This window comes from Phaseolus vulgaris, chromosome 2, assembly GCF_051622355.1.
Source record: "Phaseolus vulgaris cultivar YP4 chromosome 2, ASM5162235v1, whole genome shotgun sequence".
NCBI classification, from domain to species: domain Eukaryota; kingdom Viridiplantae; phylum Streptophyta; class Magnoliopsida; order Fabales; family Fabaceae; genus Phaseolus; species Phaseolus vulgaris.
Window position 1 is genome coordinate 3,688,054 of NC_143499.1, and position 13,480 is coordinate 3,701,533.

Genomic DNA, 13,480 nt, shown 5'->3' on the forward strand with positions numbered 1-13,480 from the left:
AGAATTATTTATATAAATAATTTGTTTATATATAATAATAATATTATTATTAATTATAAAAAATAACAAATAAATTTATTAATATTTTAAAATATAAGAGTGAATTTGTAAAAATCATAAGAAACTTGTATTTTTTCTTTTCTAAAATAATTATTCAAAGAGAATAATATATAAAATTTTAATTAAATCAATTTTACATAAAAGTATTTTTAAAGATAAAAATAAATTTGTAAATTTATAATTTATATCTTTAAAAATAATTCAAAATACTTTATTAATCATCGCATCACTCACAAACTTCAACAAACTTTCCAAACACATAACTTTAACATATTCAATCCAAATACCTTCAACTTTCTTCACACTTTCTTCTAAAATCTTAACACTTCCACTCCTCAACTTTTGACTCCTCACACCCTTTAATCCAAACAAAGCCTAAGTTTGTTTTCATGTTGTTAGTTTCAGTTCTATATACAATAAAATATGTCTATCTATTTGTATGAATAGAAAGTTATTAGTAAAAAAACCTCAATTCAATGATCTTATCTTTTTATCTCAACTTGAAGACTGACTGGCTTTATAAACTACCTAAAAAGAATTAATGTAATTTCCAGGATGTTCAATAATTAAATGATAAAAAACCCAACTGATCAAATTTAAAAATTAAATAATAATAAGTAATTAAATCTAGAGACTAAAATATTAATAAATAATTAAATGTGATAAGATTTAGAAACTAAAATAACAACAAAGCTTAAATTAAAGAACTAACTGAATTTATAAGAATATAACTTATATTATAAAAAGATAAAAATGGCAAATAAGTGGGTAACATTGAAAAATTCATTCATGCAATTTAAAGAAACTGTTTATCCTTTGGACACTCGTCTTAAATGACGTGTCGGTGTCAGATACTCGTATCGGACACCGACACTCTTATGATATTTGTAGAACATGTATCCGTGTCCAATTCAACAAATATTTATTGAATTTTTGATAATTATAATATGGTTTTATCACAATTTAAAAAAAAAATTATATTAATTATATAAATTTTTATTATGATTAAAAAACAAATATTTTTTAATCAGTCAAAAACAAATATCAATCCATCATCCTTATACAGACGGTGAAAAGCTAGCGTGAAACTTGTTATTATACTTTCACCCACCGTCATCCAAACCAAGTGGTCTTATTCATAAACATTCTGGTGGTTGTTTGTTGCAGAAGAGATAATGGAGGGAAGTCTCCGCTGCTCTGCCAACTACGTTCCGCTCACTCCGATCACCTTCTTGGAGCGCGCCGCCGTCGTCTACCGACACAGATTTTCTCTCGTCTTCGGCGACGTTACCTACACGTGGCAACAGACCCACCAGCGCTGCATCAAACTCGCTTCTTCCATTTCTCAACTCGGTGTCGGTCTTTCTCCCCGCGATGTGGTTTGTTTCTTTCGCTCCTACCCTTTTCCTCAATTTCACTCTTTTCTTCTTCACACTCCCCATTAGCCATGTACTCATTATTGGATTGGATAAAAAAGTCAAACTTTGTTATGTTTTTTTGCTTTTTTATTTGTTTGTTTTGATTCGTTTGGTTGTAGTGGAACATGTTGTGTATCGAACTAGTTTTTTATTGCTTGAGGTTGTTACGAGTTTGATCAGGTTGCTGTGTTGGCCCCTAATGTTCCAGCTATGTATGAGCTACATTTTGCTGTTCCCATGTCGGGTGCTGTTCTCTGCACTCTAAATACCCGTCACGATTCTGCAATGGTTTCATTGTTGCTAAAACATTCTGGGGCTAAACTTATTTTCGTTGATTATCAATTACTTGATATTGCTCAAGGGGCACTTCAAATCCTGTCAAAAACCACCACCAACCTTCCCCAGTTGGTCTTAATTTTGGAGTGTGGTGATGGATCACCTTCCCATGCTAGCAACAATGTATCCCCTTCTGGAACCTTGATGTATGAGGATCTTGTAGAAAGAGGGAACCTTGAATTCGAGGTGAGGAGGCCAAAAGATGAATGGGATCCAATCTCACTCAATTACACTTCAGGAACTACTTCCAACCCAAAGGGTGTGATCTATAGTCACAGAGGTGCCTATCTTAATGCTCTGGCTACTGTTCTGCTTAACGACATGAGGTCTATGCCGGTGTATCTATGGTGTGTTCCCATGTTTCATTGCAATGGTTGGTGCCTCCCTTGGGGTGTTGCTGTTCAGGGTGGCACAAATGTCTGCCAAAGAAATGTGACTGCTGAAGGGATATTTGACAATATTTTCAGGCACAAGGTCACCCACACGGCAGGTGCACCAACAGTGTTAAACATGATGATCAATTCACCACCTGAAGTCCGGAAGCCGCTTCCCGGAAAGGTGGAAATGATGACGGGTGGTGCGCCGCCTCCGCCGGATGTGATCTTCCGGATGGAAGAGCTGGGATTTGCTGTGACTCATTCCTATGGTTTGACAGAAACTTATGGTCCAGGGACAATTTGTACATGGAAACCTGAATGGAACAATCTGTCTCGAGCTGCACAAGCAAAACTCAAGGCCAGACAAGGAGTTGCCCATGTTGGATTGGAAGATCTGGATGTTAAAGATCCCAAAACAATGAAGAGTGTGCCAGCTGATGCAAAAACAATTGGTGAGGTAATGTTCAGGGGCAACACTGTGATGAATGGATATCTGAAAGATTTGAAAGCAACACAAGAGGCATTTAAAGGTGGCTGGTTTTGGAGTGGTGATTTGGGAGTAAAGCACCCTGATGGATACATAGAGCTTAAGGATCGATCAAAGGACATCATCATCTCTGGGGGAGAAAACATTAGCACAATTGAGTTGGAAGGAGTGATTTTTAGTCATCCAGCAGTTCTTGAGGCAGCTGTTGTTGGGAGACCTGATGATTATTGGGGAGAGACACCTTGTGCATTTGTCAAACTCAAGGAGGGCTGCACTGCTACAGCAGAGGAGATAATCCAATTCTGCAGGAATCGTTTGCCTCATTTTATGACTCCTCGAACTGTGCTGTTTGCTGATGATCTGCCAAAGACATCAACTGGGAAGATACAGAAATTTGGTCTGAGGGAGAAGGCAAGGGCCTTGGGAAGCTTGACCAAGAACACTAGCCGTTTATAAGAAGACACCATAACTCTGAAATTTGAATGTGATGTTTCTTAATGTTTTGTGCTTTCAGGTTGTGATGTTCCATTATATATAAAATAAAATCTTCCTATTTGTATGATATAAATTTATGCAATGCTGTAACAAAGATAAGATACTTATGACAAGTCCAATGAACAGAAGTTTGAGTCGATTTATAAAAAAAAAATATAGTATAAACTCCCCAATTAAACCTTCAGGTTTTTGTTAATTAGATTTACAAAAAAAATTATCAAATTAATTTTCGTGTGGTACATATTGGCCTTCCATAAATACAAATGTGGTGCAGTATTAACATGCCATGTCATTTAGGTTAAATAAATTTTATAAATCTTAACCAAAAATAATACAAATGCTATTCTCATTTTACATGAGCATACTTTGACTTTTAATAGGAGTATTTGATTTCGCTGTGCATAGGATTCTGTCTCCGTGCTCCCTCCCTAGTTATCTATACTTGGTATCTACTTCTGTGTGCCCACCACCTATTCGACAAAAATCCCAACCAATCAAGGTAACTTTTTCACTCCTTAAATACTCACATAACCAGATTCTTTTTCCTTATAACAATGTGCATAAATGCAAATGGTGTGAAAGTGTCAAGTTGAACAATTTCATTTTTGAGTGGATAACCTTCCTTTTCTGACCCTTTTAGTTTCATTTTTCTTTGTTTCAAAAGGACAACGCAAATTACATCAGCTGAGAAACAGCAAGACTACTTACTTTTCATTTGTAAGTGTAACTATGTACACTATAGACATCAAAGTCAAAAAACATCACTGTAGTTGAAACCTTGACCACTATAATCTTCCTTCTTCTCTTTCGTTGCTGACGGCTAGGGAAAGTTTTACTTCATTTCCCCACCTAAAGATAATCTTCAATGGAAACGTTCAAGCTAACTCTTTCTGTACAATCTTCACCACTTCCATTCCAAGTCCCAGAATCATCACCCTCCAAACCATCCCACCAAAACTCATCAGAATCATCACCACCTGCTCTAACAGCAACCTCCATTTTCTTCTCACTCTCCTCACTTTGTGCCACCCCAGATGAAACTCTTCCCTCAGAAATGTTTCTGGCGTCAACATCCATTCCAACATCCGAAGCCACCTTCTGAACAGACCTCGGAGACATCTCCCTCAGCTGACCACTGTAGGAAGACAAGGTCTCGGGTAAGTTAAGTTTGTCCAACGAAGAAGGCCTCCTCAGACAGTACACGGCGACGTCGTGAGCCACCGCCGCCGCCTCCGGCGTGGCGTAGGTTCCCAGCCAGAGACGCTCTTGCGTCCCCGGAACACGAATCTCCGACACCCACTTGCCCCATTTGCGCCGGCGAACACCCTTGAACTTGTTTTCCCTGCTTGAACTTGTTGCATTCAAAGCTGAAGTCTTACTCATCTGGGTAACTGAGATTATGGTGTTTGTGTTGAGTTTGTTGAATACTATGAGAGAAGAGATAGATGGTAAGGTTTATATAGGGTTGAAGAATTTGAGAGTCAGAGATTGAAAGAACCAATATCGTAAGAGGTCGGTGGAAGAATCCAAAGTCAAAAATTTCTAAGTCAAAGTAAAAAAAAAGAGCAGAAGCAATGGAAAAAAAAAGTCTGTGCATGCAAGAACTTTTTTCATTGAATACACTGTTTTAATTTCCAACTTTCTTTTTTTAGTTATTGTACTGCATAGGACGACAAAGTGGATAGGTTCTGAAAAATCGAGATGGATTGTCTATTCTAATAATTTAATTTGTTTAGAATCGTCTTTTGTATAATTTGTCATCTGTACGAGTCAAGTGCAAGATGGAACCGACTGACTTGCATAATTCACATAACTTATAAATTTAGATTTTTTTTTTGTATTTTTATATTTTCTTTCTGTAGTCTCATATTTTAAAATTATTCATTTCAAATTTTACAATCTAAAATACAAATTTGTATTATAGATTGTGTAATCTAAATATTGTATAATCCGAAATCTAAATTTTAACTTCTAGATTCTATAATTCTTGAAATATCTGAATTACATATTCCGAAATTAAGAAAAAAACATTCTCAAATTTTTATTCATATTTTATTACGCATGTGTCGTGGAAATAATAATGTGAAATCATTTAGCTAATTCATCTAAATAAAAAAAAAGTTAAATTTATTCAAAATTTATATTTAATTTATAAAAATAATTTCTTATACAGGTTGGCCCACATACCCAAAACCAACCCTTATGTGAGATAGGTCGAACCAATTCAACCCACATTTTACGAACCAAATACAAGATGGATCTATACAAAATGTGTCACTCTGTATTACCATTTTTAATTTATTAAAAATTTAATTTAATTTTTCCATTTGATTAAAAAAATTACTTTTTATGTAGGTTGGCCTAGGAACCCAAGACCAACCCTTCCTCAAGGCCAAATCGAATCAGTCCAACTCACATTTTACGAACCAAATACAAATGTATCAGTCTCTAATACTATCCTTATCTATATTGGTGTCAAATTAATAGGATTAATCAGGACATATGTATTATTAATCTAAACTCATTAACTCGAAAAACTAACAATATCCTCAAAATAGATTAACTTGCGATCATACTTGAATGTACATTTAATACAATATTTATTAGTTCTGAATATCAAGACTTTAATGTCGAAAAATAAATTATAAGTAGTTGGAAAGTATTGTTAATATATTTTTTATCATAATTTGCGTAATTTTAATAAAAGTATTTATTTGTTATTGACCTGTTAATATATTTTATTTAAACTCGTCATCATTTTGTGTGTGTTGGAAACGAGTCTTCCACTTACTAAAATATGTCACATGCGGAATTTGATTCAAATTGCTGAGTCTTTGCTTTAGAAGGCCACGCGCATCTGAGAGGAGTGAAATTCACACAATTACTTGGAAGCAAGTGTGGCGCGTGAGATGAGTCGGTGTGATGATTAGCACGTGGACAGTAAGAAGTAACGTGATGATATGAAGTTTGATTAATGGCATTTAAGTTCCTTAGACCACTTCTTCTTATGGAATAAACACGTGCCGACTTCAAAATATTTAATAATAATAATAATAAACATATTTACATCCACGACATTATTTCTAACATTTTCAAGTTATGAAACTCGGACACTCCTCTTAAATAGCGTATTTATGTTGGAAACATGTATCGAACACTAACACTCATAGGACACGTATCGATAAAGTACTCAATTCAAAAAGTATTTGTTGAATTTCTGACAATTCTAGTACGAGTCTAACACAATTTTTAAGAGAAGGAATACCTTAATTTTCAAAATTTAAAATTTATTTGTAAAATTTTTATTATGATTATAAAAAAGGAACAAATCCTTTTGAATCCGTCATGAAAAACATCTTTATGCTCCAAAGAAAAACTGAAACATACCTAGTGAGATAATTTTTTATTGTCAATTTATATAATTCATAATTATATAATATATAAATCTATGTCCCTATGTCCTATACGTATCTTTGTGTCTGTGTTATATCAGTGTCCATGCTACATAGTTTTCCAGCCATCTAACTAGTTACTACTTTATCACAATATAATTTTAAAAGTAATGTAAGCGATTCGATTGATGGGATTTGGTATAATACTTAAGAAGATTTTGTAATCGAGTATTCTGGAGTTAAAGAATTTAAGACAAAATACCAAATGAAAGTAGATCAATTTTTTTTCATTATCGAAGAAGTGCATATTTTACCAGAATTTTCTTCCATAATGGTACGGAACAATGTATGGATTCATGGGTCTACGTGTCTATATAGATCCTCTTCATGGATGTCATTCGTTGGTTATTGGGGGCATCCCGAAAACGTCCGGGTAAAATTAGTTGATTTTTTTGTTTGTTTTTATTCTAACTTAAAAGACTATTTGTTAAGTATGTATAATAATTTTTATCTTAATTATAAGAATGGGATCTTTTAAGAATTTTTTTATTATAAGATGGTCTTCATTTAAGATTGTGATACCAAATGCAAGTTATGCATGTCCATATGTGGTTGATTTGGTATAGTTGTGAAAGTTAAGGAAACGATGGTGAGAAATGGTGTGTGGTCCAAGACGTTAAAGAAAGTTAGGTTCTCCAACTAGACCCACTTGTGTTAAGAAAATACTCCAATAATTCATTTGGGGTTCATTCATTTAAGAGACAACAACTTCACATCTAAATATAATATAATATCATATTTAATTTTTATTGTAGCATAAATATTAAAATCATTATAATATATAAACATAAATAATAAGTAAATATTTACAACTATATTATATTACAATGAAATGATTACTTAAAACAAATAACAAAATAAAATAAATTTAAAATTTATTAATATATTTTTTATATTAAAAAATAAATAATTAAATTTAAACTTTAATATATATTATATACAACTGAATTAAATTTCTCATTGCTCTCAATTTAAAAACTCCACTTTCTAAATTCAAATCCGACATGAAAAAGTGGAAATTTGTTCTTTTGTTTTCATTAACAACAATGGTAATGGAAACAACATACAACCAGATGACTACGTGTCTTCTGCTAAATAAATGGGAAATGCCTTCAAATAAACTCTGACTTTATCTGCATTTAATTTTTTACATTAGCTAAATATAAGTATCTTTTATATTGAAAATGTAAATTTAGAAAAAGTATAAAATACTCTTTACAAATTAACTTATATAGACTAATTTTAACTTTATTTTTTTTTAAAAAAGTAAGAAAAATGTTACAAAAATTAGTTCTCATAAATCAAAAATTGTAAAAGAATATCTTAAAAAGTCAACCTTAATCTATTTGAAGACATTTGTGTGAAGAGAATAGTGGTTGAAGAGTTCAACTTGGGTTCCAAAACTAATGAATCTAAAAACAAATATCTGAAGCACATTACACGTTTTGGTGGACGCAAAAAAGTGAAAATTTATCGTTTTATGATTAGATATGACCAACTATTTCGAATCCAAATCAGCAATTTGTGTCCATTTTGACAACAAAATAGAACTCCTTTCCTGCCTTAAAAAATCTTTCATAAAAATATCACTTTTCTTCAAACACATGGTAGCCATTTGTTTGATCAAGAAAATTAGCAAGTGCTGTTTAAAAATATTATAGATGAATCTCTTTTTTACAAACTTATTAACTACGAAATTATGTAGTGCGGACACTAACACTAATATATATAATTTCTAAAATGTAAAATATGTAGACACGAATCTATATATTATATAATTATAAATTATTTAAATTAACAATAAAAATTTATCTACATATATATATATATATATATATATTTTTTTTTTTTTCTTCTTATAACAGAAAGATATTTCTCATGACTGGTTCAAAATGATTTGTTTCTTATTTTTATAATCATAATAAAAATTTATACAATAAATTTGAATTTAGAAAATTAATATATTTCTCATTTTTAAAAATGTGTTAGAATTGTCAGAAATTCAACAAATATTTTTTGAATTGAACACTTCAATAATACATATCTTACGAGTGTAATACAAATGTCGATATCCGATACATGTGTCTGACACAGACACACCATTTAAAAGAAGTGTTCGAGCTTTATAGCTACGAAACCTTGAAGCCATAATGAATTCTATTAAGTGAAGAGATATTAAAAAGAATTCTCTCAATCAAAATAACAATACTTCTTTTTCATAATGGTTATATATTACATCTGTAACACAACACAACTCTTAGAAGAGTTCTTTTCTCTGGGATTTAAGCTTGAATAATGCACAGACCAACTTTCCCAGGGCTAAAATTCAACTTTTTACTTCAAAGAAAGGGAATGACAAGGATCAAATTCTAAGGACCCTTTCTTTTAAGATTTTTTCTTTTGTTTTTCTTGTTTCTATCACAAAATTGTCACATTATTTTCAACATATTTCCCCATTTGAAATTTTTGTACAGAAAACACTGAAAACAACTTTCTAACTCTCATTCCTATACACATCTTCTATAGTAGAAAACAAATTAAAAAGTAATATAGTCCTTTTGTAGTTAAAAGTGAATTTTTTTGTTGGTGAATAAAAGCCATCAGTTCCAAAAGCTTACACAGTTGGGTCAAAACACATGAATGGGTTGAGTTATATTTTATGGCTAATTCTCCTGCTGATCAATAGTGATTTGCACCCAACACTGTACAGAACTCTATTTTACCCTTACTCTTGTGGATATCTATATCCACAACATAAATAAGATAGTTATGGATATGCAAATCTGGAACTGAGATGTGTCTTTCGGATATGACATCTGCAGCACAGGAATGCTTTCTAGACGCTAAGATCCAGAAGCTTTTTTTTCATCCTGAATGTGAAAATCCGGAAAAAAATGACAAGGACAATTTGGGATTTAAAAAAAATGATGGATGCATATCAGAATTAATCTGGTGCAGGAGAATTAGCCATATTCTGTCTCTATCACAAACCAAAGAAGCACTTGATGATGATCCACTATCCCCAGAGAAGAAATGCAGTGGTTGAGCATCCTACTTGAAAAAAGCCATTAACAAAAAGGGAGAAGAAGACCATATTTTGGAATGTCACTGACAATTATGACCTTTAAAAATGTGTATGGTATACAGAGAGTAACATCAAAACACAAAACAAAAAGTTGTACATTTACCAAGATCTAAACTCACAATATACAACACTAGACAGAGGACATACAAAATGGAAATGTCAATTCTGCTGAGGATGAGATGAATATTTTCATAGCTGATATAACACAGATGATGTCTAATTGAAAGCATTAGAAGCTGAGTATAAGAAGTCCAAGAAACCTGTTCCCTTTAAAAGACCCTTACCTGTTAAAAGCTCAAAATCCAACAACAGGAGGAAACCAATAACAGCTGCTCTACCGTTTATTATTTCGTTCTTCCCAGTAAAACCAAATCCCTCTTGTTCTTCATCAATAACCATTTTAACCTAACCATGTCACACAACTAGTCAATAAGTGAAAATGACAGCCATGTAGTGTAATAGCATCGGTGCAGATTAATTATCAGTTTGTTATATACAGTACCAGAAAATCATTAAATAAAAACCAATTTTAGAGACTAAAAAAGTTATTAGTATCTAAATTAGTTTCTATTATTGATAAATAGTTTTTAAATTGATATCTAATTAGCTACCTAAGTTTTTAGATTCTAAAGTTGGTATCTAAAACCTTAGTATCTAATTAGATACCGATTTAGAAATTATTTATCATTAAATAGTATCTAATTTTGTCAATATAGTAACTAATTATTTATGGTTTCTAAAACTGGTTTCTATTGAATGATTTTCTTATAATGACAGTTGTTACCTCTTCAACATTGACATCACTTGCTGTTACACCAGGTTGAGCTTTCCCACTGAAGACAATTTCAGCAGAAGCATCGGATTTGCCACTTCTCAGGCTGATATAGATATTTTGTTCATCTGTTTTCACAGGATAGGTAAAGAGTTTCCTCAAAGAGGGTGTGAGAACTCTCAGAACAGGGTTTTTTGGATACCATTCTTTGATATCTCCGGTTCGCAGATCAAATGTGCTATCAGTTGTTGGACAAACTATGCACCCATCCTGCATAATATTTGTAAGAGATCATCTCATTATCAGTCAAGCAAGACTAATAATGAACACATTCATCGTAGGATTTTTAAATACGGTAAATCATTAACCATTTAACTCAACAGCCAATTGATTCAAAATAATGCTAAAAGAGATTTCTTTTATGTCCCAAAACAGATTAACACAACACATTGGAAACAAAAAAAGACACTCCTCTTAAATAGCGTGTCCGTGTTGGACACACGTATCAGACTCAGACACTCGTAGGACACGTATCGGTGAAGTGTCCAATTCAAAAAATATTTGTTGAATTTCTGACAATTTTAGCACGGTTTTAACACAATTTTAAAAAGAAGAAATACATTAATTTTCTAAAAACTCAAACTTATTGTATAAATTTATTATGATTATAGGAATAAGGAACAAATCATTTTGAACCAGCCATGAAAAACATCTTTCTGCTAAAAAAAAATCCGAAACATATTTGAGTACATAAATCTTTATAATTCATAATTATAATATATATATATATATATATATATATAGATCCGTCCCCGTGTTCTCCGTGTCCGTGTCAGTGTCTGTGCTACATGTCATCTCATGTTTCATTATAAAGGTTAAACTATTCATTTGGTCCCTATAATTGCCATACTTTTAAGCTTTAGTCCCTGTATGAGGAACTATAATTTTTAGTCTCTGAACAGTTACTTTTAGCAGTGAATTTTTTTTATCAATTTTTCCGATGTTAGCAGGGGAAATCAGGACTTAACTTCTATGAAGCTTGGTTACATACTATATAAACCTGGTTACACAGATACGATAAGACACAAATATGGGACAAATAAACTTTCTCAAGTTTAAAAAATATTTTGTATAGATGCAAAATAGTGATAAAGAGATATTGACCCTTTCTCATTAATTCATAACTATGATGATCCCAATTTACACAAAGAAAATTGTGATCATAAAAAATTAATTTTCTTTTTACCTTTGAAACCCTAAACCCTTAATTTTAAAACCTGTACCATAACACATCAACATTTACAAAAAGAGTTTCTTATAAGATCTAGGTTTTAAATTTAAGAGTCTTGCATTGGAGATGCCTTATGATCATCCAGAACTAAACAAACATAACTTCTAAGTTTAGTTCATCAACCAATTTAAGAAGCTCAACACCATATCTCCACTAATGTTCCACAACCTTGTCTCATTATTTATACAATAATATCCTTCAACCTTGTCCACAAATCTAATATTCAGTCCTTTTTCTCATGACATAAGTACGAATATGATTGTTCAAGAAGCTTTAAGGCAAGATTTTCAGATACCATTCAATTCAAACCATATCTTAGAAAGAAAAACTTGGATACCTATTTGGAAATATTTGAGGAGAATCAGTATTAGACATGGGTACTACTTTTCCAATTTTGAAGTCATCGAACTTCAAAGATTGACTTTCATTCATGTGCAAGAACTAAAACTTACAATTTTGTCCTATAAAGACTAAAACTTAAATTTTTTTCTCGAATAATAACAAACAACTTAATATGGGAGGATAACTATAAGGACCAAGTCAATAGTTATAACCTGGAATATGTTACATGTAAAATAGAATCTTTAGTTTCTAGGGTTAATTGGTGAGTGATGCTGACACCATTTTTCCTCTTTCACAGGGAGAATGGGAAAGCAGATACAAAAATCCTGAAAAATGTAGTTTGATGAATCAATTTGGAGACAGCATAATTTCCACATTCAACATGATCACATGAGATATTACTAATACCACATCTCTACAATAGCTTTATTCTCCAATTCATGAACACTCTGTTAAGTCTAACTCAACCTCATAAAACCGGTTTATAAAGTTTATAAAGTGAGGTTTGCACCAACTAATATACTATAAAATGCTCTAATTTATAGTCGATGTAGAATCTTAAACACACTTATTCACATTGAGAGTGACAAATCGTGTGTGGGACAATATAATACGGATTGTCCGATACCGACCTCTGATAAGTCTAACAAACAATCACGAGGATAAAATCAAAATTACTCTGATGGATTTAAGCCTAACTCAAACTTATACCACAGGCTTATATTATAAGGGGAATTTTACACCCACTTATATACTATATACTATGAAATTTCCTAATCTTTTGTTACATCTACAAAACACCTTCTGATAAAAAATAAAAAAAAATGGATGGATTAGGAAGTGAAAGTGACCTGGGTGAGCTTGGCATTGAGCAAGCCTTCAGTGTAGGCGCCTTCAGCAGGAGACCTATTCTCAATGGCAAAGATTTGGTCTTTGTACCACAGCAGCAGTATGGTATCCGCGTCCTGAATGATCACGCGCCGCTCCCCCCTCGGCAGCGCCGCCAGCGGCACCACCGGAACCCAGTTGTCACCGGACGCCGATGACTCTTCGGCGACGGAAACTTGGGCCGCTTTACATTTGAGTGAAGGAGTGCAAGAGGGGTAACTGTAACTGTAACGGTAACGGTAACGGCGACAGAGTAGAGCGTGGCGGCGGTAGAGAAGGGGCGGTTTGGGAGGGGCGGGGAGACGGAGAATGTGGGTTTTGGAGCATGAAAGGGGGAAAGGGTTTGCAGCCATGGATTTTGGGTTTGGAGAGAGAAAGTGAAGTGTGGTGCAACATCATCATCATCAACATCATTGCATTTGCATGTGTGGATAAGAGAGGATCATGAAGTGAGTTTATTAGCCACATCTCTTTTCT

The 13,480-nt window shown here is 32.8% G+C and overlaps 3 protein-coding genes across 3 annotated transcripts; 1 reads left to right on the plus strand and 2 right to left on the minus strand.

Annotated features, from left to right (window-relative positions):
* The first annotated feature begins 1,144 nt into the window (after nt 1–1,144).
* AAE1 (acyl activating enzyme 1) lies at nt 1,145–3,331 on the plus strand. Its single transcript, XM_068611453.2, has 2 exons — nt 1,145–1,439; nt 1,659–3,331. Exons 1-2 carry the CDS (start codon nt 1,236–1,238, stop codon nt 3,132–3,134), a joined length of 1,680 nt encoding a protein of 559 aa, XP_068467554.2. The 5' UTR covers nt 1,145–1,235; the 3' UTR covers nt 3,135–3,331.
* A 134-nt stretch (nt 3,332–3,465) lies between these two features.
* LOC137810276 (ethylene-responsive transcription factor ERF020) lies at nt 3,466–4,796 on the minus strand. The gene has a single exon (XM_068611456.2). The coding sequence runs from the start codon at nt 4,554–4,556 to the stop codon at nt 4,023–4,025; it is 534 nt and encodes a 177-aa protein (XP_068467557.1). The 5' UTR covers nt 4,557–4,796; the 3' UTR covers nt 3,466–4,022.
* A 4,924-nt stretch (nt 4,797–9,720) lies between these two features.
* LOC137810275 (Rieske (2Fe-2S) domain-containing protein) lies at nt 9,721–13,480 on the minus strand. The gene is made up of 3 exons (XM_068611455.2): nt 12,967–13,480; nt 10,495–10,752; nt 9,721–10,115 (listed from the first exon to the last, which is right to left on the minus strand). The coding sequence occupies exons 1-3, from the start codon at nt 13,354–13,356 to the stop codon at nt 9,927–9,929; spliced, it is 837 nt and encodes a 278-aa protein (XP_068467556.1). The 5' UTR covers nt 13,357–13,480; the 3' UTR covers nt 9,721–9,926.

What these genes read in the sequence shown, in the direction of transcription:
- AAE1 (XM_068611453.2), top strand. Translation starts at nt 1,236, where the DNA reads ATGGAGGGAAGTCTCCGCTGCTCTGCCAACTACGTTCCGCTCACTCCG. An exon ending in GTCTTTCTCCCCGCGATGTG is followed by an intron (nt 1,440 to 1,658) that starts GTTTGTTTCTTT and finishes GAGTTTGATCAG; the next exon opens with GTTGCTGTGTTGGCCCCTAA.
- LOC137810276 (XM_068611456.2), bottom strand. Translation starts at nt 4,556, where the DNA reads ATGAGTAAGACTTCAGCTTTGAATGCAACAAGTTCAAGCAGGGAAAAC.
- LOC137810275 (XM_068611455.2), bottom strand. Translation starts at nt 13,356, where the DNA reads ATGGCTGCAAACCCTTTCCCCCTTTCATGCTCCAAAACCCACATTCTC. An exon ending in TCAATGCCAAGCTCACCCAG is followed by an intron (nt 10,753 to 12,966) that starts GTCACTTTCACT and finishes AATATTATGCAG; the next exon opens with GATGGGTGCATAGTTTGTCC. An exon ending in GTGATGTCAATGTTGAAGAG is followed by an intron (nt 10,116 to 10,494) that starts GTAACAACTGTC and finishes TGACATGGTTAG; the next exon opens with GTTAAAATGGTTATTGATGA.